This window comes from Coloeus monedula (assembly GCF_965178545.1).
Source record: "Coloeus monedula genome assembly, chromosome: 14".
NCBI lineage: Eukaryota > Metazoa > Chordata > Aves > Passeriformes > Corvidae > Coloeus > Coloeus monedula.
Genome location: NC_138794.1, coordinates 3,513,214 through 3,540,511, shown reverse-complemented (window position 1 = coordinate 3,540,511; position 27,298 = coordinate 3,513,214). Strand labels below are relative to the sequence as shown.

The following is a 27,298-nucleotide window of genomic DNA, read 5'->3' as shown; positions in this document are numbered from 1 at the left end:
GTAGATCCTATGGCTTGGAGCCTTGGGGCTTTTCTAGAGGTGTGGTTATTTCGGAGTAACAGGTGATGTGAATTTAAAGGGGAAATTCCAGAATAATTCCTAATCTGGCACTCTTGTCCCAGAATAAGGTGTCCTTTTCTGATTTAATTTAACACAGTTCCAAAATATATTGGCCAATGCATTTATTAACTACTTCATAGCTGTTATTCCAGTCTTTTCTTAGGCAGGGCTGGGTGAGTGTCCTGGCAGATTCCTGCCGGTGTGTTCATCCTCCTCCTCCTCGGGGCTGTGCCAGTGGCTCTGCCAAATGCACTCAGCAGTCTCTCCTCTCCTCCCCTTGGAGCTGAGCTCGCTCTCCTCTCTGCTTTTCCCTCCTGTGAACCTGGCAAGCCGAGCCTGGCTCAGGGCGAGCGCTGGGAGCCGAGCTGGCCAAGCCCGTGTGCTGCTCCAGCTGCCAGCGTGCCCGTTCTCCTCGTGCTAACGAGGCAGCAGCTTGGGAGGATGCATTTCCAGGAGCCACATCGGCTTTTCCCCTTCCGTGCACTGTTGTGGTGCGGGGTGTGCGGGAGTGGAGCCCCTTGAACGCTGGGAGTGTCCCCCGAAAAGAAGCAGAAGTGCATTTGTGGGCTCTGCTCGTGCCTCGCAGGCAGCAGGAGCTGCCAGTGCGTTTTTCTCCTTCTGCGCACTCAGGTCGTGTTGTGACCTCCTCCTTCTCGATTTATGTGGCAGCTTCTCTCCGTGGGAAGGTAGCAGGATGGGTGTGTTTCAGCCGGTGAATGTTCTGCTCTACACTAGCTCGTTTGCATTCACTTTTATCTGATGAATGTGCCCAGTGTGTTGCTAAACGTCTGGAGTCATTTCTGGGTGATGTAGCGCTACCTTGTGCTCTGAACATACTTCTGTGTCATCTTCAGACAAGAATTTAGATCTCTCAGGTTTGATTTTCTCCCAAAGGAAGGGAAATGAGTGTGAGATTTTGTTTGGCTCATGCAGGTGTATCAGGAATGTTTTCCATCTGATACATGCGCTTGTAGGTGAGCGCAAAGGCTGGGATTTTTTAACCACATGTAGACAACCGAGTATGATGAATGGGTTTATTATTCTGTAAAGTGCTTATTACATTATGCTTCTCTTTGCCTTTGTCTTTAGGGAGAACTCTTTAACCACTTCAGGGATTGATTGCATTTGATTAGAGAGTAGTTTGTCTTCTGAATCCATTATCCTGGATGAAAGTCCACAAGTTTATTCCATTTTATGATGCAGTTGGAACTGCACTGTGTGTGTATTATACAAATGAGGAGCAAATGCAGAGTATTTGAATTGATGAGCGGCCTTTTCTCATAGAATTATCATGCTGGATTGCAGGTAGGCATGGAAAAGAGCCCGGGGGCTCATCCTGCCTGCAGCAAAATAGTGCCCTTTTCCTTCTCTCCTTCTTTTGAAATTTGGAAAGTCTGGTTCATATTTTCACCAAAAAAAAAAAAAAAAAAAAAAAGATGAAAAATTTCCCAGTTTATTTGACCTTTCCTGTTGTGGTGGTCACAGATGTTTCCCCCTGCCTCCTGCCCAGCTGAGACCATCTGCCCAGAGGATGGAGGAGTGGTGGGGAGCACTCTCCTTCTGGTCTCACGTAGCCCAGGGTGAGCCAGCCTCGGGAGTGGGGATAAGCTGGCTTACCTGGCAGGAACACCTGCAAGCCTCAGTTTTCATTGTTCTTTGAAATCATAGCACCCTTTCTTTCTCTTAAACACAGCCAGTGTGGTTGTTCCCATGCCAGTGGAGTGCCACTGCTCTGAAATGATGGCCAGATGGGAAGTGAGTGTACAGGCAGATGGGGTGAGGATGGGCAGGAAGAGCTGGTGAACAAGCACAATGTACCCTCAGCATCCACCTCCTCTGAACTCACAGAAACTCTGATTTAATCTCCTAAGCTTCTACTTAGGTTTTCACTTCTCTCTAGGAATGAGCATTTCTGAAGTGCCTGACTGACAGAGGAGAATTTAAAGGGAAAGGTAGAGCTGGCTTCCAGGCAGTTTCACTAATAGCAGCTTGTTATAAATTTAACAGATGAATTGTCAGTTTCTGGGAGGTGTGTGCTCACCACAACCTTTCCTTGGATTCACTGGCCATAGAAAAAAATTAACTTCTAAGGTGCTCAGCTAGTGTAATGCATTTCATTGCTCAATAAAGTGTTCCTTGGTTTACAGTTTGCAGCCGTCATTATTCCTTTTATCACATCTGATAATATTGAACTGTGTTGTAAAAGATAACTTTAGTGTGGGTTTTTTATATGTTTGTATTTTCTCAGTGATTATTGTAGGAGGTATGGAGGAATTTTATTCTTCTGAGGGTCAGCTCTCAGTGAGTGAAGCTTTTGCCTTTCAATCAAACTGGTCATTTTATTGTATTTTCCCCCCAGATGTCTAAGTTGATAGGCACAGCAGGACTGAAATAATACTTTCATCACTTGGAATTTCTGGGAATTTCATAGTTCTTAAAATAAATTCTGTAACTTGAGACACTAGACATTTGTAAGTGGTTCATCTGTCTGATGTAAGACTTTTTAAACAGAAATAGACATATAGCACTTGCTTTAATGTTTCTGGAAAGCACCCTGATTTTGGGGGTTTTGGTAGCTTTTCCTCCTGTTCTTTTGACTCTCTGTACCATGCAATCCTTGTGTTATCATAATCCCTTTGTGTTGTCAAACCCCTACATAAAATCTCTGATTTTCTTCTAATTTACATTACTGAAATGACACTTAGATTTTATGTTGGCTGTTTCTATTGCACGACTTAGCTGGAGGAGAACACATCAGGGCAGCTTTGCTCACACCTCTGCCTGTGCACCAGCCACTCAAGAAGAGCTGTTGACCCTGAGAACAGAACCACGGAGAGGTTTGGGTTGGAGGAGACCTCAAAGATCACCCAGTTCTCAGGTGCCTGCCATGGGCAGGGACACTTCCACCAGACCAGTTTGCTCAGAGCCCCATCCAGCCTGGCCTTGAGCACTCCAGAGGTGGAGCAGCCACAGCTTCTGTGTTGGCCTGTGCTGGTTGCAGGATCACCTCTGCCCCTTGCCCTGTTTTTTCCCCTTTTCAAAGGGCAGTTTCAGGGGTACCGCTCACCTGGCTCTCCTCTGTCTTGGTCCTTCTGGTGAAATTTCCAGTGGTGGGGAATGGCAGAAAATCGTAGGTTTATTTGAAAGTGACGATGCAAAAATAGGGAAATACGTTGAGTAATCTTTAAGAAAGCAAATGACAGCGTCAGCACAGAGGTCTGGAGTCAGGGAGGGGATGGAAGCAAGTAAGGATCTTCCTCTGGTAAATTTAATTCACACTTTTTGCTAAATGTGAATGATAGCTTAGGAAAAAACTGCTTGGAATACATAGTAAATGAAGTTGCCAAGATACTTCCTGATCATGTTAATTAAACTGTCCCACAGATTGGGCTTAATTACTGCATAATTTGCATTTTGGAAATGATGGTACACATTACTAAAGAAAGCTTGTATTCTCCTAGCAGAAAGAACATTGTACATGAATTAATTTCCAGGGGAAGAAGTCGCTAGACTCATATAATGAAGCATCTTGAAAATAAAGTTAAGATTTTTGATAATGATCTCACATATGCCTCATTCCTTTTAGCAAGATTATATTTTGTATTTGTTCCACTAAGTTCCTTAGAGACTTCATCCACCAGCCTTCCTCTTGTTGGCTATTTCTTAACTTAAAAGAACCACTGTTGCTTTCAGGGTTACTGGTGATGAAGCAGATGTTAGTTAACATGTGTAAAGGGGCAAAGCATTTGTTCTGAGGCCCAAATTTGATACTGCATGTGCATCGCTGGTGAGGCACTTCACCACCCTCCCAAGTTAAACTCGCTAGTAAGCTATCAGCTTCTCCTTGCCTTGTTTTTTGTTGTCTGTTTTGGTTTTTTTAACTTCTGGTATATGTCTCTGGCATCCTACTTGTGGAGGCCTGAGGACAAATGGAAAAATGCAGAAATGTCTCTTTCTGCCCGTCAGGTCTGAGTTCAGGTGTTACTGATGGATGCTCTGCTTGGAGGCCTCAGGCAGGAGCCTCTTGGAGCAGTGGCTGTGTGGCTTCCTAGTGCAAAAAAAAAAGAGGATTTTGCATCTGCATTTCTGCCAGGGTAGTTCTGTAGCTCCTGACCCTGCTTTGAGTTCAGTGACGTTCCTGCAGCCGTGTTTAACTGCAGGGCTGTGATGGTACTTTGAAAAACAAGACAAAACATCAGAACTCCTGCAAGAACTAAGACAAGAAAAAAACCTGTTTTGTTTTTGGGGGGAAAAAAAAAAATCTTCTGAACACAGCAATTTCCCAATTTAGACTGCTAATTGCTTTGGATGATACCGTTGCTAGGATATGCATTTCCGATGCGACTTCTGCGTTTTAATTCTTTTTTGCTCTGTCTGCGACCAGGTGATCATAAACAGCACCATCACCCCCAACATGACCTTCACCAAAACGTCGCAGAAGTTCGGGCAGTGGGCAGACAGCAGAGCCAACACCGTGTTCGGGCTGGGCTTCCCCTCTGAGCAGCAGCTGACCAAGGTAACCGAGCTCACTGGGTTGCTGCAAAGGCTGCCTTGCTTCTTGTTCATGCAGACTTGCACTTCTCCAGCCTGTGTGTTTGTGCAGGTCCTCTTCAGCAGGGCAAGTCGCCCATCTCCTGGAATTGCCCACTGTCTGTGGGTGGCAGTGAGTGCTGCTGGGGGCAAGGCATGAGTAGCCAGGGAGGGCTGGTGCCTCTGCATTAACAGCAGACCCCTCACCATGAGTTTGGTATTAATGAAACACTTCCCTGGATCAGGGACTGGGTACATTAACAGGCTTGTGAAGTCTGGAGCAGCCTCTTGTTCTGAATAACCAGCACCTGAAAATACTCCTCTGTCATTGGAGCAGTGGTCTTGACAAGTGCTTATTGAGCAGCTGAGGTGATTGTTCATGTAGTAAAAAGCCCTGCTTATCTAACACATACTTGACTCCTGAAGCATTGGCTGCTTGGCACTGGGCTTCGTAAGTGACCTCAGCACAGTGTCCTTGGGCATGCCACAGCCTCTCATGGTGCTGTCCTTTCCTGTGCTTTGATAAGGAAAGGATCAGGAGAGCAAGGTGTTTCTTGTGATGTCTAAAGCAGCAAAGGCAGAGCACTGCACTAGAAGGACTTCCCTATCAAGCAAGTTGTTATAGGAATTTATTTTAGTAAGTCTGTCTTACTAACTTTGCACAATTTCTAGAGAATTGCGTTTTTGCAAGTGCTTCTTAAAGGTAGAAGGTATTTTGCTTTTCATGTGTTAAATTATTTTTGGACTTGGGATGCCCATAAAAGTGCCATGGCATTACTCTGTTCTTCAGGGGTGATGTGCATGATGTGCAAAGCTCGTTTAAAAATGAGTTGCTGGAGATGGGTATGTTTTATGATGCTTCCTCAGGTGTACAGGACTGCTCATTTCACCTATGCATAGTCTTCACTCCTGGGGCAAAGTGGTGTTCATAGTAGCTAATAAATTGTGTGGGAATAGGGGAGGATTAAAATGGACCTAGGGGAATAATTTGTTTTGAGTAACAGATAAACATGATACAATGCAACCTTTGGACACTGAATGAGAGAATTAGCACCTCTGGACAGTAATTTTTAATCCTGAATTACTGAAGTTACACCTCTGACACATGACCATGTGGTGCCTCGGTGCAGGCTGGGGCTAAATGGGCACCAGGTGCCGCATGGAGCAGGCGGTGCCAAGTCTGGCTCAGCAGAAGAGAGACAAATAACATAATAAGGCACTGGGCACACTGTAGTGAGGCAGGAGGTACATTTGGAAGACCTTGCAGCCTAATCAGAGAAATTTTGCCATACTCTGCAAACCTGCTCAAAGAAGAATGTCCTGAGAAGAAATGCACTGCTGGTATCAGAAAGCGGCTTGTCAGTGTACACGTGGCCAGGCTAGGGGCAATCTGAATAACTTCTTGTGTGGGCACAGGGGCACCAGCACCAGCTGTGTTTCTTTCCAGGTCATTTTGCACGTTTGTTTGCGCTGCATGATCTGCTGAAGAGCCCACTGCCCAAAATACAATCTTCTACTTGCATGAAAGGCTTCCCAAATCAGCAGAAAGACTTTTTCTGGTCATAATATTGGGAGGGAGGTTAAGCGGAGCACTTCTGAAAATAGCTTGAGATGATCTTTTAAAAAAGAAAAAAACCCCAAACTCTGACAGTTATCTAGCTGAAAAATATAAGAAAATCTGGTTTATTACTGCCATGTAAAGCAATGGGACAGAGATACTCCTTTATTGCCTGTGCTTCTCAGTTTAATTATTGAGCCATTAGTAAGAAAGATCAGAGTTGAGAGTGAGATTACAGCTATATAAGTGTATTGGGAATAGTAAAATCAAGTTTCATTTTATATTAATATCATTATACTCTTATAAAAGATATAAATTAAAGCTTGCCTATTTTACGGGAAATAATTGAAGTGCTTAGTCAGGAATTGGAAGGGCACGCTAAAACTCCACTAAACCAGAGATCAATAGCCCTGGCTTAAAATAAATAGAAATAAATAAAGCTGAAAAATGTCTCCTGAAAACAACAGATAATAATGAGGCAGGAGAAGAGGTTAGCATGCCTAAAAATGCCTGCATTTTTAAGTATATTGCTTGGCCTAATAAAAGATATTGCCTCATTCTAATGCCTTGCTTTTCTTGAGATACTTAAAGCATTAATCCATACCTATAGGGAAAAGCAGTTCAAATTAAACATGAGCCATTAATGAAAACTGCATTCCGTGACCCAGTAACCTAATTACCATTCACATTGATTGGGAGAATCCCAGGGCTTCGAGTTGATGTCCTACTCAGGGTCCTTTTCCCCTTTTGCAGGACTCGCTCTGACCCCTCCTTTCCCCCCTTCCTACCCTGTGCCTCAGAAAGGGTCTCAAGGCATTGTTCAAACATCGCTGCAGCCAGACTGAGACAGGAATCACAAGGAGCTGACAGCGTGTGGGTGTGCAGAGGCAGGGCTGGTGCTGCACAGGTACTGCTGCATTTGGCACACGGAGTGGTTAAGGAAGATTGCTGCTGTCGCTCCGGGTGCTTTGAGGCAGCCGTGCTGAATGAGGAGCTGCAGGTAGTCAAGGGCATGGGGACAAAGATTTATACGGGTGAGAAACCCAGTAAAGCCAGACTTTGCACATCATAAAGCAGCTGCCTCTGGGCCCTGGGAAGCGCTGGGCTTCATTTCTCTGCACTCTTGCACATTATGTGTGCCGTGTGTGTGCCAGTCACTGCACTGCAGGGCAGCAAGCTCGGGGCAGAGGCTGCCCCAGCACACAGCACAGCCCCTGGGCCAGCTGCCATCAGAGCTGGACACACCCTGCCTGGGACAGAACTAGTTACTGGCCACTTTCTGGGGTTAATAGTCCTGTTGGGCGCCCATCTGGCCCGTGCTGAGGGCTCGTCCTGGGAGAAGCACGGGAAAAGCACGCGTGTGTTGTGGGCCATGGCACAGCCATGCTCCCCCAGGGCTGTCACATCACCCAGCCTTCTGCAAACCAAGAGGGAGATGAAATATTTATGAGGCTGCTTTGGGTGGGAGCAGCTGTTTCATCCGATACTGGCACAATTTGTCAGTAGGAGACATAAAATATAATGCCAGACCAGGAGCTTAAAATTTATGCATACAGAATCGTGCTTTTTAATGTGTAAAATGCTAAGGAGGGCTATTTGAATATATATATATATATATATATATATATTTCTCCTGGTGACAAACTTACTGCAGATTTGAACAGCCTTTAAGTAATTTGTGAAATGCACAGTAGCATCCTCGAGTCCCCACTAAATTTCCACTAAATTTCACTGGCCAAGACTCCTAATCAAGCAGTGCTCGTGGGCTGCAGCTGCCTGACCAAAAGGCTTCACAAGTGTTGGTAGCAGCAAATCTTCTCCATATTGCAGCTTACTCACACATCTTCCTGGGGTGTGGGAAGACACATCCTATAACCCGTGATGGACTTTCGGGGTGGTATTCAGTTGCCATCTCTCCTACTCAAGTCCTTTTATTTCTTTAACTTTTTTTTTTTTTTGCTGATTTTGGGGAACTTTGCCAGAGGGCAAGCATGGATGTAAGGAGAAGAAACATTATGAATATTTTATTTGGTTTTGGGTATTTAGATTTTCATTGCCCCTTGAGACCACACTTACCAAGTTTTCATTTACTGAATAGAAGATTATTTCACTTTTTCATTAGGAATTTGACTTTCAGAAAGCACTCCCTTTTGTGGTAATTGTTTGAGAGATCAAAGTCAACTTAGACCTTGGAAGTGAGGCATGGTTTTGTGGCACCCATGATCTGTCAATTATTTGTGTTTGGAGCAGAAGCAGTTGGTTACTAGAGAGAAATCAGCTCTGGTTTCTCCCGGTGATTTGGCTCGGTGGCTGTGCCACACTCTCAGACAGCCTCGGGCTCTGGGTGGCTGCAGAACGTCCTGCTCTGCTCCTGTGCAGTGCTGCAGGGCTGGGGCTGGCACTGCCCCACTCAGAACAGCAGTCTCTGTCGAAATGCAAATGTGTTTAATACACGTGTTGAACTAGAGACATAACTGAAATCTGTTATGCAATGAGGTCATTACTGGGTTAATATTGAAGATTAGCGTTGCTCAATCATATACAATTTCTTATTATGGAGAAGTGGGAAAATGTCCTTTTCTTCCCAGCTCACATAATTTTTCACAGCAGTCTCCTGTGTGCTTTAGGAAGATAGCTGCAAAATAAAATTTGATAGATGACTTCCAATTCTTTTTGTCTGTTCATATTTCGTATCGTCCATGAAGAACACTCATAAATTTTTCATACATAAGATGAAGATATTTATTGTAAAAGAGAAAGATTTATTATAAAAGACAGACTCAAGACAGCCTTATGCTATCCGCAAGAAACACAAACGTAGAGCTTACTGTTGATACAATATTTTAGAAATAATCAGCTGGTTGTAGCTGCTCTGTCACAGCAGGAGAGATGCTTTGTGTAAAGTTAAGAGTTAAATCACTAAAGGCACAAATGTAATGTGGTTGTTCTTAACGATCCGTGGAGTGCTACAGAGGTAATCAAGTCATTTGTGCGTGCAGTGACTGCAGTGCCATCAGATGGCAACTGCTGCCATCCAAGGGCACAGGCTTTGCATGTGCAACGTCAGCTGTTGGAAAGGGAGCAGCTGGGTCCCAGAGCTCCATCTTCACTCACCAGCATCGCCTCAGGTCCTAGGCTACACCCAGAATGTCCCTCACCTTTTAGAATGTGCTCCTCTGTGGGATTTAACCACCCTGTGTGTGTGTGGTTGTTGGAAATTGCCATTTGTGTGCGTTACACAAAACACAGATGCCTCCACGTGTAAATCCAGATTTCTTTTAGACCAAATGGAGATTTGTTTAATCAGTCTCTACAGTCTCAGCATTTTACTCAGAGAGCACATGCTAAATACCTGCTGTGAATCTAAAGTTGGAAGGCAAGATCACTGAGTGAATGATGATTGTTCCTATTGTTCCACTGTAAAATTGGATGGGTTTTTTCATGCTTTTATTTACAGTATTTTCATAAGTGTTCTGAATTATCCAAGGGTATAATGGCAATCCTTTTGTTCACAAACAGTGCAATAAATACATCTGTTTATATTTTAACTTTTAAAATGTCTTGCCTTTCTAGCATTTCAAGTTTCTCAAAACACAGGCGAGCAAGACCAAGCAATTTTAGTTGAAAGATAAACTTAACTATTCTTATAGTGGATACATCCTTATTTTAAAAATAAATTATGTACTATACCTTTTTTTCCATCTTTGCAATCCTCCTTTTAGAACTTTAAACACTGTTTAAAGGGTTTGAAGCCCTGCAACCCTGACTGATAATACTTGTATTTCAAAAATGCCAGGCTGGCTTTGGAGCAGATGTTCTACAGCAACTCATAGAGGTTGGGATTGTTACCTTCCATCTTTATCTTTCTTTCCCTTCACCTTCCCCAGCTTAATATAAGCCTCTTGCAGGAAGCATTCAAGCCTTGGTCTGAAGTCTTCTACCTTTATTTTTGAAAGTAATAAGACAATCAGACCAGAAAAGCTATGTTTTCATATGACTCCATCATACATTCAGATCCTCCTTCTTCTCCTTTTTTCTGTGTCTTGATAATCCCTTGCTTACCTCCTGCAGATGAATTTATTTGCATTCTTTAATTGAATTCACTTGCTTTTAGGAATACAAGACATTGATGATATTTTTATCCAAACATGTCTTTAATACTTTTGCCTTTAATACACTGCTAACACCAAGTGAAAAAGAGAAGGGGGAGGAAATAAACAGAACCAAATCAAACCAGGAGACACCAACAGTTCCTTTTCCTCCATGGGTTTTTACTGTGGTTGGCCAGAGTTATAGAGATGTCCCTCTTTTAGAAATACCACCATTTCTTTTGGAAGAACCATCCTGCCAAAGAATTAAATGTTTTTTCTTGCCAAAATTTTTAAATTAATCAAATTAGTTGTTCACTTTTGGAGATCTAAGCCATAAAGAGATAGCAAGCTTAATTGTTCAATAGACGATAAATCATGTTAATAAATACCTTTCATGGCTTTTTGTAGTTTGCAGAGAAGTTCCAAGAAGTAAAAGAAGCTGCCAAACTTGCAAGAGACAGATCTCAAGAGAAAATTGAGACCTCAAGCAATCACTCACAGGTTTGTAATTTAGCTTTAATACCTGTACACATACAGGATAAATAATTTAAAGTTAAATTTTCAAATGGACTGTGCTAGCTTCTGGCAGACAGCTTAAAGTATATAAAGTGGAAATTGCTGAAGGTAATTGCCAGCTGCTGGACATTAACATTGTCAGAGGAATATTTTTCATCCCTCCATGCGCTTTACTTTCATTTAAATCTAATTTTTTTCAGCAGTCCTTGAGCTGTTATAACTTTTTTAATAACAGGCAAAGCTATGCATCCTTTGATTTGTATTGTTAAACATAGTTTGAGTCACTGGGAAGTAAGTCAGTGTAGTGCTTCAGCAGACAGTAAATGAGATTCATCAATATCCTTCTTTTTGTCACCTGTCCAACCCACTTCTGTGGGCATTTCTTTTACCAGTGGAGAGCCTGACTTTGTGTCCAGTGTTCCCTTGCTGAGGGGTGACTGGTGGGAAGCTGGGGTGTGGGAACAGGGGCACTGCTTTGGGGGGGGTTGGAAGAAGCTTGTGTTGTGTATCTGCACAGTACACTCTCCTAGGCAGCACACCTTGTACCACCAAGTGTCCAGGGAGATCTGGGTTTCCTACAAACTGGAGAAATTGGGTGTTGTTCCAGTTTCTCTACATGGTCAGCTGTATTTTCGTGTGCACTGCTTTAGGTGAGAGTGAACCGTGTTCAGCAGGTGCTCCTGGCCTGGGCTAATGTTCAGAGGGAAGTGAGATAGATTTTGATCAGAGAGGAATTCAGATGAATGATCAGAAAAAGCTGCTGAAGGGTTTTAGTCTTGCAACCACCCCCGTTTGTGGGGCCCACAAGTATCGATCTGAGTGGCTGACTTCGGATACTCATTTTGTAAAGACTTTGGTCATGATCTTTGTAGTTCACTTTGTTTGTTCTCTGTTGGTGGTCAGCACCAAGCAGTGTGTGAATAGCATCTCTTTGGAGGAGCAGTATTATTTTTATTTGTTTGTTTGTGCTCTGTGTGTTGCATTGTTTCATTATCTTAAAAAACCCAAACAACCTTTAGAAAACACAAGCCTTATCAGGGTAAAAGCTTTTGAAAACTTTTGAACCCTGTAAACTTCCATTTGTGTATCATTATAATTTTTTCATTCTCTTTAAACAGACCAGCTTTGCAGCCAAGATGAAAAGGGTATGTGTGTGTTACCACTGTTCTGCCAGGAGAGCCGAGGTCTCAGCCAAGTGGTGTGGGATCAAGATTACAAAGAAATTGGTGTTGTGGTCTTGCAGGAGATGCAGGAGACACCCAGTGTTCGTTTGTGTGTTGTGCTGCAGGAGTCTGGACGTGAAACTCCATCTTCCACTCGAGCTTCAAGTGTGAATGGCACAGACGACGAGAAGGCATCACATGGTGGCTCTGCTGAGGCACATCTCAAATCTGAGAATGATAAACTAAAAATTGCTCTAGCCCAAAGGTGAAGTTCCTGTAGAACCTAAATTGCATTGGAAAAGTGTGCTGTAATTATCTGATGGATAATGATATTAACAGAAATGGTTCAAATTGTAATTAATTTTAAATGGTGCAGCAGAATGGATGAATGAGCAGATTTTAGCAAGTACATCCTGGTGTCCAGTTGAGAGATATTTACCATTTCGTTTATTCCTGATGTAGTTTGTGAAGAAATAAGCTGTCTTTTATTCTGCTGATGCCAACTATTATAACCATCTTCTTTCGTGAAGTTTTAGAACTACAGAAATAACATTAAAGCCATAGGGGACCAATTGCTGCTGATAACATGTGAAGCCAATCTTTCTTCCTCTTTGAGTTTGCTACACTTGCTTTGATGAAAATAGATATGGATATTTAAAATTATGAAAGGGAATGAACTCAACCATAAAAAGTTGAAGTCAGAAATATAATTTCATCAGACTGCTTGGAAGTCTTAGGGGATATTTCTAAATTGTGGACAGAGGCCCTTGAAATCACATTTTTTGCTATTTGCTTTGATAAATAATTTGAAAATGCTGAGAAGAGTAATTTGCAGCTGTAGTGAAAATATAGGCGTTGCAATATGCAAAGTTAGAACATTAAAATAGAATAATTCTCTGTTGGGATCTTGCCTGGTCTGCCTCTTGCGTGTGAATGTCTATCTGTGAATGGAAAGAAAATCTAACAAGCTACTCTTTAAAAGGTATTTAAAAAACAAAGCATCACTGTAAGCAGCATTACCCAGTGAGCAATTCCAAGGTTGCATATATTATGTCTGAAGTACATCATCTCTCTCTATTGACATTTCAGTAGCTTAACCTGTTTCAGACCATAATGTTAGCTCATTCCTCTCGATGAAGACACCTCCACAGACAGGCAGCAAGTAGCACACAGGGAGTTTCAAAGCCTTCCTCCCATTCACCCTCTAATCTTGTGCTCTGTGCTGCAGCTCGAAGCTTTGGGGAATGAGTCGTTTAATTCTGCAGCATTATGTAACACTTTTATCGTTAAGACTCAGCATTAAAATAAATTCAAATATAGATCATGTCAACCTCCTGAAATCTTCCATTTGGAATTGCTGTGCCATCTGCAGATGTGCAGAGTGGATTTGTTGCAGGGGTGCCAGGTGTCCAGCCCCAGGTGCTGCAGCCACACGGCTCGGGACGTGACAGGGACCATACACTGCCAGGGTGGGACCCCATGTGCAAACGGGCAGCTGGACCCTACAGCCTGCTCTGACAGCAGGGCTTTTGTTCCAGACACAGGCCACTGCTGCTGGAGTTGGTAGATGCCTTTGTTTTGACAGAGGCAGTCAAATTAAGGCTTCTCCATAGGTATGTAATGGCTAAAGGCAATTACACACATCTGAGTGCTCTTCGTGTTATTGCAGCAAATTAACAGTGAACACACCGCGGTGGGGGAGCTGGCAGACAGGTAAAGAATAATGACTCGAGGGAATACAAGGTGAAACCACCTCATGGTGTCCTGTTTCTCTCAGTTCATCCAACGTGAAGAAGTGGGAGACGGAGCTGCAGTCGCTGCGGGAGAGCAACGCGCGGCTGTCCACAGCCCTGCAGGAGTCGGCGGCCAGCATCGAGCACTGGAAGAAGCAGTTCTCAGCCTGCAAGGAGGAGAACGACCAGCTGAGGGGCAAGGTAGCTGAGCATACCCACAGGAGAGCTGCCCCTGCAGTCAGCTGCTCCCACCATTGCTCTTTCTTTCGGATCTCTGCGGCTTTCTCGCTGTGTGTGTTGTTAGGAGATGGGTTTGGTCTTTGGAAGGGAGGTGGATGGGGAGTTGAAGCAGCTGCTTCCCTCTGCACACAGCGGGCAGGGAGGGATCAGAGGAGCTGCCACATCGTGTGAAGTTCCCTTCCTTGGGATTTGGGAGACTTGGTGTCAGCAGGGCTTGCTGGCTGGGGTGAGAAACCAGAAAGGTTCTAAAAGTGGGGCTACTGTTGTATATCCCTTTCAAAGCACACTTAAATACTGCCAGATGCAGATGAGCAGGAGTGGTTATGGCCCACAGGAACCCAGCCTGGGAGCCACTCAGTGTCAGAAGCAAATCCCAACAGCATGCAGGAGAGTGAGTTACTGCCTCAGCACTGTGGGCTGTGAGCTGGGTCCTCCAGCACTAACACCTGGCTCATTTCATCCAGAAACCTGCCAACAGGCATCGTCAAAAGCCTTTTCCCCTTCATTACTGAGCACATTTCTCAGCTGTGTAAGATGCAGGGTTAGCAAGGGCTGCAGCAGAGAACAAGTCAGAAGTTTAAATTTGTGAAGTCTCAGCTGAGAGCTGTCATTAGTTCTGTCTCTCAGCTAATACTGTACTGCCTGCAACAGCCCCACACAGGGCTGGCAGCAGCCTATGGGCACCGGGGGTCGTGGTTTCCATGAACACTGCTTGCAGGGATAATTTCACCCTGTTCATCCTAAATGTTATTGGAAAAGCTGGATCCTTTTCATGCTTGCTTAGATGGATCACTGGGACATTTGAAGTAGAGATCAGATTGTATCAATCTGGTGAGGATATTTTTTTGTTTAGTATTTGCTTTTGAAGAGGGGAAGGGATTTCATGTATTTTTGTGTGTCAGTAGGCTGCAAGTAGTATTTCAGTGTTGGAGGTGGTTTGGGTTGTCTGTTGGCACTGAAAATCCTTGTGGAACAACCCTTTTTCTGAGGCAGATATTCACTGTTTATTCACTCGTGTTTTATGAGTGCACAGTGGTAACACAGAGATCAAACCAGAGCTGTATTAACTGATGTTACATTAACAAATTTATATTAGTTGTTACATGATTTGGGTTCCTATATCCAGTCTCTTGTGGATATGGGAGAAGTGAGAGACTAAAACAGTATGTTACAGGAAAATATCATCATTTGAAGGGTAGTTATTTCCTTTTCTGCACTGTTGCAGGGAAAAGTTGTTCTCATCAACACATGCCACTTCCCAGTGGCTGTACTAGAGATGAAGAAATTATTAAAACACCACCTTGCTGCAGCTTCAAAGCCACCATGCTGGTGGCCAGCCAGACTGTGCAGCAGTGCTGTCTGTATAATTTGCTGTCTTTCTCTGTACAGGGAGGTTTTCTGAGGTTTTCCCCTAAGCAGGTTCCTTGCTCGATGCTCACACTGCACCACTGCAGCAGCCTGGGAAGTTCCTTCTCCTTTATTAATTGGGTCAGATTTTTTTGCATATTGCTCTACCTTCAAATGAGGGAAGTTATAATCCCAAAGCAACACGAAGCTGAGAGTTAAAGTACATACTTTAATGAGCTGGCCCATCGGCCTGTGGGAAGTGCATCTCCTGGGAGCTGAGTGCAGGGCTGGCAGCAGGAGGTATGGAGAGAACAAAGATGTTGCTCTCAGCTGGTTCTCGCTCCAAAGTTTTGATGTTGTGTCCCTCACACACCAGCTAGAATAATAAGCAATCCCCGAGAGATTTCTTCTCCTTGTTGTGTTAAGAAAACCCATTCCTTGTAGTCTTGTGTTGGCTTCATGGGAGTGAAGTGCAGATTTTATCCCCAGTTCCACTTACTTTAGCAGCTCAGTGTTTTGTGCATTCCTAAGTACTTATAAGAGAGACTGAAAGAGAGAGTAGATACAGACCCAGGGCTTCCTAGTGGATGTGTGAATTGGCTCTTTTGAAGGAAAGAAGCGATAATTTGGTTGCAGTGAATCAAATGCTATGATTTGGGAAACATGTCCATTTCATCAGCTGTGTTCTGCCCCAGATTTTCAGAAATTTGAAAAATTTCACCTAATATCTGACATTTCTTAAAGATTGAAGAACTAGAGGAACAGTGCAATGAAATAAATAAAGAGAAGGAAAGAAATGCACAGTTGAGTAGACGTCTCCAGGAACTGGAAACAGAACTTCAGGACAAGGAGCTGGTGAGTGCCCTGAACCCGAAAATGGCATTTTCATGTTTGAGTGGGACTGTCTGCTTCTCTCTTGGGATGTAGATTTATGGAGTGGCTCACCTACCACCAGAAGCAGCCTGATGTCTTGGGATGTTGCCTCTTTCTAGGTTTTCCATGTACAGTCCCTTGTTTGGTAGTGTTTCTCCATCCAAGTTTCATGATTTCATGTTTCATGTGCTGTGCCTGCACACTGTAGTTTGGCAGGGGTTAACCAACAATACTTTTATGTACACAACACTTGTGCTTGTAGAAGAGTGGGGAAACTTGGTGCCCAATGCCAGGCAGATGTGTGCTGAGAACAGATTCATTTGACACTCCCCATGCTGGAAATTCCCATAGACATCAGGACTGTCATTAAAAAGACATCATTTGCAGACTAATTTGGCATTTGTGTAGCAAGTCCTGTTTCTTTTTCTGGATGGCTCATAGTGAGCAGCTTTGCTGGTTTATGGTCTCCCTCTGATTTTAGGACTAATGCCAAGAGTGAGAAATTCAGATTCATCTAGAGTACCCCAGTTTGTCATTTTTGATGTGGCAGGGTGTTAATTTTTCTAAGGAGGATGATGGCTTGGAACCTCTGAACAGTGGGGAAAATAATGGGAAGCTCTTTTTTTTCCGTTGTCACAGTGACCAAATGCTCTGTGCTGGCTGAAGAGAAAAAGCAGTGCAGTAAAGTTTGCCATGTGCCATTACAGCATCTCTGCTGGTGCTCTTAAAAGCAGTGCTGTTCAGGGGTTTTATGGTGGCTCAAGGAAATAGTTTAGGGAGATGGATTTTGATGCACTGTCATAAATATAATGTTTTTCAGCCCTATATTTCAAAGGAAAATGTAATGCTGTCTTCCCAACCTTTCTGTGGCCATAGCATATGTAACAACCCTTATTCTCTCCTGGCATTCTCCTCAAGATTCACGCTTTTACTGTACCAAATGAACCAGAAAATTGATTGACTTGTGAATATTACACGCCTGTCTTCCACTTACGCTGGAAATACACTAACTTGTTTTAAAAATTCATGCTTACATTAGCAGGTTCTTGATTAGCTCTAAACTACCCATAAGTAGTAGTAATCTTTCATGGTCTGAAATCCAAACCCACATGAAGCCTTCTCATGGCATGGCCATGCGAGAGAAGCTGCTGATGCCCTCCTCATGTAGGAGATGCTTACCCACCAAGTGGTTCCTCCACCAAATCCATGTGTCTCTGATTTTGAGACCAGGATCTTGTGTGGAACAGTGTCAAATGCTTTGCACAAGTCCAGGTAGTCATGGGATATACCCCTGCTTTCTCTGGAGGTCATCACCCCCACAGTGACGGTTTCTGGAGGAGGATCTTGCACTTTTTTTCAAGTTGTCTTAATTTCCAGCAGAGATTCCTGCAGTTTCTCTTTCCATTAACTCCCTTCATCAAGTCTGCTCAGTTTGGCTAGTGAGGCCAGAACCAAATAGAGATTTTGGGGGAGGGGTAGGTGGTGGTTCTCAGAGCTGTGCCGTGGAGGAAAGCCCATTACACCTGTGTTCTGTAGTGATGTCTCTATATGTGCAGCTGGTAATGCCACTGGCCTTTTTTTTTTGCTGTCATACATCATTGAAATTGTCTAATTTGCTCTTTGCTACCATCTATAAATTGCTTGTAGCATTACAGCCCTTCAGATCTCTCTGTTATTTAATATATCCTTTGCATAGGTGTATGGTTTTGGTTAAGATTCTATTAATGTAATTCATGGAATTCATGCTAGAGATTGGATTACATTGCCTGTTTTAGAAATGCAAAGTAAAAAATCTAGTGAAAAAATATATTCTTGTAGAAAATTAGCAATTTTGGAGTGCAGGCAGGTTATTTTGATTATTTTCCATCCAAATACTGTGCAGAATACAATAAAATATGCAAAGCCATTTCATCTTTTCAGATTTTCATTATGTTTTAAATTGAAGCTTGCACTAATATTTTTTCTTTTATGTTTTCAAAGGAACTGGAAGAGCTCCGAAAGCAGGGTGAAATTATACCAGAGCTAATGTCAGAATGTGAATCTGTATCTGAACAATTACAGGTACAGTTTAGCAGTGAAATTCATTTCAAAATAGTTGGTACCTTTCCTTTTTTTTTTTGCATAGCTGTTTGCATTTCTCTGTTCAGACTTCAGTGTGTCAAGGCAAAAGAGCTCCAGTTTGTAAAAACAAAAAATGCTAAGTACATGCAAAATACACAGTACCATTTCCAGCACAGGAGTGATTAAATAGCTCCACTGCAGAAATTGTTTTGCCTGGGATCATGTAGCATCCATCTCCTGCAATTCCAGGCTATCCTGTATCTGTTTCTGCTGCTCTGGGTTCGTGGAGCTGCACCACAGCCACGTGTGTCGAGCAGCTCCCTGGGGCTGATTGCTGCAGTGGCAGCAGGGCAGGCTTTTGGGAAAGAAGCAGATGAGCATAGCTGCTCACCACCAGGGGTGAAAGCTCACCTGAGGATGTGTTTGTGGGCTGTGTCATCCCTTTCCAGCAGCGCTGGGATGTGCCTATGGCAGGTGGATTTCGGGCATCGCCTCCTCGAGTCAGGTCTTGTGGAAATGCAATAAATTAATGCATGAAAAGAGAACAAAAATGAGCAGTCTCATCAATGAAGTAGAATCCGATCAATAAATAAGCCATCACGCAAATTAGAACTTTAAAAAAATACCAATAAATCCCAAAGTGCTGAATAAAGAAATTTTATTCCTCAGACGGTATTTTCTAAGTTTGTTTTTCAAGGTTAAACCAGCATAGATAATTCTGTATGTAATTGATGGCACGGTGTCTAATTCTGCAGCTGTAGCAATGGCAGAAATGTATACACAGTGCATGATTTAAATCCAGCTGAATTTGAAGATATCAAGCAAATGAGAAAGTCTGATGCAGAGCATCTTTTCCAGTTAATCTGTGTCCTTTCCTGCGTGGGCTTTTAATCAGACAAGCTCATGTCAGTTGCTCTCAGAGGTGCTTGTGTTAATCAGTTTACAGAAGTTCAAGCAAACTCTCACAGCCCAGCTGCCATTTGTTGCTTTAATCTGTGAAATGCTGTTCATCCTTCTTCACTATGATTCATCTTATTGTCTCTTTTCTCTTGAAGGCTGCTGAGAAAAAGAACAAAGATCTTGAAGAGAAAGTCAGAACGCTAAGGACAGAAGTCGAAGAGAGCAAACATAGGCAGACCAACCTTAAAACTGAATTAAAGAATTTTTTAGATGTACTAGATGGGAAGATAGATGAATTACATGATTTCCGACAAGGACTGTCTAAACTTGGGGTTGACAATTAGATGGCAATAGATCTTTTTTGTAATCTAGGGTCTGGATGTTTGATGTTTTGTTGATCCCAAACGTGTGTTTTACAAAATATAACTAGAATGTTCCACTTGTTTGCATTGGTTTTGTACATAGAGGCTGAAAGTTTGCTGTGGGGTTTTTTTGGTGGGTTTCTCTTTTTTTGTTTGTTTATTTACCAAACCACTCGTGCTGCTCACTGAATTCTGTTGAGGTTAGAAACTTTCTATATTGCTGCTCTGGCTTTGTGGGGTTGGGAACAGGTAGAGGGTTCTGTCTCAGGAATCTGGAACTAGATCTACCTTAAAATGAATATGCAGTTAGCTGTTGCAGGGAAATTTATATCTTTCTTAAGGGCTGTTGCAACCATAGAAACAGAAAAGAAGTCTTTCTCTTGTCTGGACTATCAGCACTCTTAGCAGCATTGACTTTATTCCTTGGTGGAGCAGAGACGTTAGCTGGAGCCCCTGCAGTTTGTAAAATGTGCCTGTGATGAGCTGCAGTCAGGAGAACCACTTCACACAGATACCAGTATCTTTAGGGACCATGTCAACCAGGCCTGATTCACCAAAAAAAAATGCAGTGGATTTCAGATAACCTCCGATAGAGGTTGCATGTGCTTGCCTGGACCCATACAGCACAAAGTCAACAGAGCAGAAATGAATTTTAGCTCTTGAAATCGTGTCCTACCCAGTCAGTGAGGACAGCTTCTCTTGCCTAGCAGCATCACCTCTCTCTGGCCTTCAGTTTTGAACCCATATAGTTCCATCATTATGTGCATCTCTGAAAAATGCCCTCCTGAGTCTGGGGACCAGATATTTATTTTTAAAAGTGATACGGTGCTAGTTTGTACAGGACTCACACCCCTCTGCGTGCAACTTGATTATTGTTGTTAACTTCTGCAGCAGTGAGGAAGGAGACATTGATCTTGAAAAGCATCATAAGGTTACTGGAAGATGTTGCTCAGAAGCAGATTTCTGCCCAGGAGACTGGCAGGGCGATGGCCACATGAAATCAAAGTCCTTTCCTATGATTTCTGCATTCTCTGGCAGTAGGGTAGGAATTGGTCACCAAGGTAGATTGTAAAAAAAAAAAACCTCCACCTGAGAGGCAGAAATGCTCTTTTATTCTTGAACTGGTTATTCAGCAGCTCTAAGAGTGTTTTGAGAAATGCAAGGTCATACCCTGGCCTTCAGTGAGAAGGAAGTTCAGTTCATCACAGACAGGGATGTAAAAAAGGCCAGAGAGGAGAATCCAGCCCAAGCTTTGCTCTTTCCCTCAGACTTCCTTCAGCTTCTTTCTCTTCTTTTTCCATAACCTGTTTTGAGAGTGTTTACATGGCATCTGAATTAATTCAGGAAAGTACTTTTGTGTACGTGACATTGTTATTTGCTTGATTCAGACGACAGCTTGGTTAAGTGCTGTGTTAGTGCTTTCCAGCAGTGACTGATACACAGTGGCCATGCTTTTCTTGGAATTTCGGGGCCTTTTTCTTTTTTTTGGCACATCTTGATTGTTAAAGTGGCCTTTAAAAGAAAGGTGGGTTGTAGATGAAACATGAATTGAATACCTTTCTGCAGATAAATATATAATCCCCATGGTGGAGATAGGATCTGTCTGCAGTTGTCCCTTGAATTTTCATTTCATCTGTTATATTACATTATCTTAATTCCCTGTTTGTTAGAATGGACTTTGAGTATTTTTGCTTTTACTCCTTTGAAACAATGGATGTAAAGCTAGGACCTTTCATAGCCATTATGACCATTTAAGTCTCTTTTAAAAAAATTGTTGTAGGCTGTTGATATTTAAAAATAAAAATAAAAATCAGGTACATAGTATGTAGGCGTGTGAAAATTAGACTTTGCCAGCATGGAAGATTCAACAGTTGCATAATGTGGGGTTAGATCAGACTTCTCAAAATTTAAAATGACGTCAGAAACTGTGTGGTTGTGCACAAGTAGTCTCCATTTTTAGTCTTTTTATTTGATAGAAAGTCAGATATACACCATAATTTAGCAGGCAGCTCATCCTGCTTCTCCTCTCCTCCCATGCTGCTTTTTGGTCCCTGCATCAGCTGGGAACCACAGGATAACACAATTAAGAGCTGCAAGCAATACTGGCAGTCAGGGCCCTACTCCTCACAGTGGTTCATTGCTTTTGCACCAAGGACCATGCTTTATCTTCCTTTTCCTGTTGAGTAATCTTAGGGCCTCTCTCTTTGTTTTAATATAAATTACGTTTTTAACATGATGCTGGGTAAAAGGATACAAAAGACTCAGTGAAAAAATTGTATGATTTGGGTTAAAACAGACCTTTGTTTTCCACTTTAGTCAGCTCTCTCTCAGATCCGGTTCATTAGGAATGTATTAAGCCACTCTTCAATTGCAAGAGAAGTGTTTCCATGGGATTGCATCGATTAAACAGATGGAGTTCGATGCTGGCACATTAAGCCAGTGCATAGCACTGGCACAGGCACTTATTTCTGGGTGCTTAGTGCCCACCAGAGGAACAATGGAGTGTCCTTAAAGAAATCCCCGCCCTGTCTCTTCTATCTTGCTCCAGATGTGTGTATCACGTATCTGCTGTTGCTCTGATGTTGAGTTGTTAGGGATGCCTGTACACAGCTTTATGCTGTGGGAAGCTCCATCCTTCAAGCATCCAAGGGCTTGTTATTACTGCCTTCTTTCTTTTTCCTTCCCAACAGCAGTACGTTGAGAGCTTCTATGTTCACCTAAACCCTCCAAATGCCATCTCTTTTAACCTTTCCCTCTCTTTCACTGGATTTTTCCTCTTCAAGAGCAAAAAGCATGGTAAGAAGAGGCAGTGCATGCTCTCAGGAGTGTTTGAGCACCAACTGCAGCTGCGCTCTCTGGCCTGTCCCTGCCCCAGGACACTGAAGGTGTCACACACTGCTTATTCCTTGATGCTCTCTGGTGGCCCAGCTCTAACCTGTCTGCCAAACTGAGAGCCTCACACTGCTCTGAGACTCATCCCAGCTCTGAAATGCCTCCTCTGTCCTGATGGGAGCATCAGAGCAGCCAGCCTTCCCCCACCAAAATGCACACAGCATCCTGTGGGTGCACTGCCTCTCTGTGCACAGTTGGAATTTCGCCTGTCCCTGTGGGCACCATGAATTCAGCTGGCAGACACCTGCTTAGGCATGGCCCTAAACACTGCCAGGGCCAAGAAATACTCATCCCTGTCCAAGAGAGGATCTGTGGAGTTTGGTTTTATTTGTAGCACAGTGCTGGGCAATTCCTGGTGTCCCTGTGCTGTCAGCAATGCCTTGGTCAGCGCTCCACTTCCACCCAGCCTGAGCGGAGGCTTAGAGGTAGCTATACCTCACCCTGGGCTACTGTGAGTTCCCTTTCTGGACACAGGTTTCTCCCTCTGAGTGGTTTTTATGGCAGGATCTCTCCTACCTCACTTACATGGTCTTTCCTTATCAAAGGACATGTGCTTGGCACTTCCCGGGTGGGTTTCTGTCAGCTGCACCTCCGCGGGTCCTGCCACCTGCCCATCCTGCCCGTCCTGCCCTCGTGGCATCAGCAGCCTGGGAGCTTTGGGAAGAAAAATCTGTGCTGGCCTCCTGGGACACCAGGGCAGAGAGTGTCTTACTGACCTGTCTGGGGGAGATGCTTCTTTGAGGTGGTGGTAGAGCTGCAGAATAATGGTGGGGTTTGAGGGTTTTTGACAAAGTGAGAAATGAACAGGTCTACCTTGTATTGCATAAAAGCAAGAGTCACATAAAAATTCACAGAATTGTTTTCAAGGGGAGAGAATGTTCCATGGGATATATTACGTCACATTTTGGGAAAATACCTTAGTCTCCTATTAGGAATAAATTATTTCAAAATAAAAGAATGGAATTTTGTTGCATACCTCAGAATAGCGTAGGTTAACCTTTTCGGGTTTTTATTATTTGGCTGAATCTTTTTCTGCCAATTCTGACTCAACTTCACAAGTAGTCCTGTTTGGCCTAGAAGTGCATTTTCAGCAAATGCAGTACTTTGCTATGTTCTGTCCACACCTAACTGGTGTCTCCTTTGCTAAGTGAGCTCACTGGAAGAAAGCTGTCTTTAAGAATTTCAACACCACCCATCATTTCTGTGAGCATTCAGAAGATGCACTTTCTAAAAACAGTTGTACACTGGGTGCATCTGTGGCCAGAAAACAAACATTATTTCAGCGATATCTTTTTTTCTGGACAAACACCTGATTTGGGTTTTATGTGAGCAATTAAGGGAGAACAATTTTTTAAAGCTGTTCCATGAATTAAGGTGAGCAGGGTTTCTTCTGCCTGCTGTCCCTGCCACTGCCATTGTCTTACAAGGGTACCAGCCAAGGCACTTGTGGTGCTAAGGCAGGTGCTCGCCTGCCCTGTGCAGTGTTTGCTCAGTGGCTTGTTGGACACAGGAAACACATGTCCCACTGGCAGCAGGGCACAAATTGTCCACAGACTTCTGGTCTCTTCTCTATGCTGTTTAATTTTTTTTCCTGTTTTTTTCTTTGCCTTATTATTTTTTTGCCACCTTTGGCTGTAAGTGACAGAAGGAAAATTCCCTGTCACTGTCACCACCTTGCAGTGGTGGGAGTTTCTCAGCTACAAGACCATGCTCTTCCTTAGGCTCTTCCAAAGAGTTACCTTGGCAAAACCCTTCAAAGCATCAATGGCTTGTAAGGAATATAGTGCTGTCTTCCTGAGCCTATGGATCAACAAAGATAAAACCCCTGGCAGGGTGAAAAGCCTCGCTCAGCTTAGTGTGTGCCCGATGCTGAATCCGAAGGGAAGAGGTGTAAGGGGAGGCAGCAGCAGCAAATTTTTTTGACTATTGTTTCAGCAGAGGTTTCAGTGAAAGATGTGCTCTGCCTACAAGCTGTGGATGTGCCAAAGGTCTGGATGGCCACCCCGACCCACCAGCTCACCCACCTTTGTCCGGGCAGTTCTGGGCTTGGCAAGCCTCTAAATATCAAGAAGTCCTCAGCATATCACACAGGTGGTGGTGTGAGGGATGGAAGGGCAGCGTCCACACACGCTGTGCTGAGAGAGCGTTCCAGCCACGCCTCTGGTTATGGTCAGATACTTCCAGTCAAAAATAGGAAAAGCTGTTTCTGTCCCACAGCGCCTCAGCAGTACCAGGGACCTTGCAGAAGGGCAGGTCCAGCTTTCGGGAGGCTGAGGGGCAGCAAGGAGTCCCAGGCTGGGCTGGCAGGGTCTGGTTGTGGGCACGATTTAGCAATGGTAAGACAGAAAGCCACCCTAAGGTAATTGTTCTTTCCATGGATCGTGTTCAACAAGCACCTGTGTGTCAGGCAAAGCAATACCCAGCCACAAGAGGAACCCAGACACACCTGCAGCCAGAGAGCCCCAGCTGGCCCACACAGCCTGGCCTGGGATGCTGGGCCTGGTGCCCTGGGAGCCCAGCAGGGCTCACCATTGGAATGTAAACCTGACATGAAGTCTGCACATCTTTAGCACCATTCTCTGGGGTAAATGATAAGGTACCTGAAGTGAAATAGAGTCAGGAGGTGAATGATAAATGTGATGAAAGTGCTTCCCAAGGGAGGGCTCTCCTGCAGGCTGTGGGCAGAGCTGGTCCTGGCCAGGAGGGCTTTGCTTGCATCCCTGGGGGATGTTGGATGTCCAGGCTTTGATTTTCTACTGTGTTTTGTGCTAGCTCTTCTTTTTTTTCCTTTCTTTTTTTTTTTTAAGCAGGTAGCCTGAACATACAGTCTTCAGATGAAGGTGCCTATACCTCCAAAAATTTTATATGCACATTTTGGAATTTAGTTAATTTAGTTACCACATAATAATGGTACATACAAGAAAGGCACTGGAGAAAAATCTGTCTGCTATTGTATTTTTGTTTGGGTTGGGTTTGTTTGTTTTTTTTAACACTGGTCAGCAATAATTATTTTAGCCATATACTAGCTAAAAAGACCGATATGTAAGATTTGTGAACTAAGCTTCTAAGTTTGCAGGATTTTGATTAACCTGGGTATATGATGAGGAAGCTATGCTCAATAAAAGAGTATTTTGCAGCATTTAGATGTTTTCATTGAATTGCCTAATAGTGATCATGAACATAATATTCTATAAAGCTCATCATGAATGACAAACAAAGCACATTGTTTTTAACATGAATATATCCCTTGTAGTTGAGAGTTCTGAGAGTGTACTAGTGTGGTCTGCTATACCAAAATATTTAGATTATTATGAGATTTTAGTACTGAGCATACACCCTGTTTTTACTGTTTCAAGTAAAGTTTAGTGAATGACTGACAATTTGTTGGTATACAACTGTGGGAAAACACTGCAGTGCTCTAAATGTATATTTTTATTTGGGTTTATTATATTTAGTATATGTTTTAATGAAAACTGAAGTGTTTACTACAGTTGGATCATTGTAAAAACATCTCTTACCTCATCATATTGTCTGCTGTAAAAAAGTACTATCCTCTTTTTTTTTTCTTTTTTCAAATTGACCATAGACAGTCAATGTTAATATTTAGACTCCTAGTAGCAGTAAATGCTGGGTTTTATATCTATAAAATGAAAACTTGATTTTTTTCTTTATGAACTTATTATATAACTTTGTGATTTTTATCTGATTTTATTGTAACATAAAGTTGTTTTATGTAAAAATATATAGTTTAAGTAAAATCTCTTGTCTCACTGTCTTCATTGACTTCAGAAAATGAGTATCTTTGTGGCTGCAAGTCTGAACTCAATGGAATGCTGGCCTTTGATCAGAAGAATGTGATTTTGATCTATACCTATGGTATAGAGACTTGGTAATCTCAAGAACTCTTTTTTCAAGAGGTGGAGCTTTCAAATGTTTGTCTTGCTTCACTTTGTTCCATTAGCCCAATCCGAGGGAGTGCAGGATTAGTGGTACTTACATGACTGGAAAATTAGAATTTATAAATATTTGGACATGAAATCTTGGATTTATTGTGTGCTGAGAGAGGCCTGTTGTCTGGAAGCAGCTTTTTGTTGCCCTGCTTGGGGTGTGTTCAGGACTGAAATCCCTCTTGGGATTCCTGTCATTGATGCAACAGTCCCTGGTGGCAGCTGAGGCTGGTATTGTCTCTGGAGAAATTACCTAGGAGTCAGGATTAACCCTCTGTCTTCAAACCCATCTCCTGCATCAGCACAGAGCAGTTAGTGGGAGCCCTCTCAGATGAGACTGCTCTCCAAGGCCCCACTGGAGCCCAGTGACCCCGTCCCCACAGCAGCACATCCCTGGAAGGGAATAGTGCTGAAATCCCTCTGCAGACAGTACATAATGATGCTCTCAGCACTGTTGTGTTCATCACACAGAAGCAGGGTTTGCTGTCTCTGCACCAGGCCAGCCTTCCCCAGAGGAAATAAGAGGGTTTGAAGACTGTGAAGTGGCTGCGGCTCATCGTGCCTTTGGGCTACAAGGCTGCAAATGTCAGCTTTGGGGTGAGCAAGAAACTCATCTGCCCCTGACCTTTAGTCAGAGCTTTTCTACCAGGAGCCATCAATAGCTCTGACAAGCAGTGCAGCAAATTCTTGCAGTCTCTGAACAGCCAGGAACTACAAAACCAGCTTATGTGCATTGCAGTAAAATACAAGTAACGGTCTCTAATTCTTAGTGAAAAACCCCATTTATCTATTTGGATTTGCATAATTATGAAAGTTAGTACAACAGAAGTATCTGTGAGTACATCCCATCACCTACAGTTACCAGGAGAAAGCCCCATTCTGTTCCTAGCAAGCTGCTGGTCCCACAGTGGGCATTCCCACTCATCCGTGCACGGGGCAGTGCCTCCGCTGGGCACAGCCACACCTGGCACTTCTGTAGCCTTTTTGCCTCGTTAAGCCCAGGGTACATTTTTAGCATCAGGAAG

At 43.3% G+C, this 27,298-nt stretch overlaps 1 protein-coding gene across 3 annotated transcripts in view; it reads left to right on the top strand.

The window, feature by feature from the left end:
• Positions 1 to 26,084, top strand: part of HOMER2 (homer scaffold protein 2) — a 60,620-nt gene extending 34,536 nt beyond the window's left edge. Inside the window, exons 3-10 of one of the 3 annotated variants that reach the window (XM_082290777.1) lie at positions 4,445 to 4,576; positions 10,648 to 10,740; positions 11,874 to 11,900; positions 11,999 to 12,183; positions 13,696 to 13,852; positions 15,983 to 16,093; positions 18,092 to 18,172; positions 19,228 to 26,084. In XM_082290777.1, coding sequence (XP_082146903.1) covers positions 4,445 to 4,576; positions 10,648 to 10,740; positions 11,874 to 11,900; positions 11,999 to 12,183; positions 13,696 to 13,852; positions 15,983 to 16,093; positions 18,092 to 18,172; positions 19,228 to 19,416 — 975 coding nt within the window. In that variant the 3' untranslated portion in view covers positions 19,417 to 26,084. The remainder of the gene's footprint in view (positions 1 to 4,444; positions 4,577 to 10,647; positions 10,741 to 11,873; positions 11,901 to 11,998; positions 12,184 to 13,695; positions 13,853 to 15,982; positions 16,094 to 18,091; positions 18,173 to 19,227) is intronic. The other 2 variants (XM_082290778.1, XM_082290779.1) reach the window with 2 other exon arrangements.
• Positions 26,085 to 27,298: the final 1,214 nt, after the last annotated feature.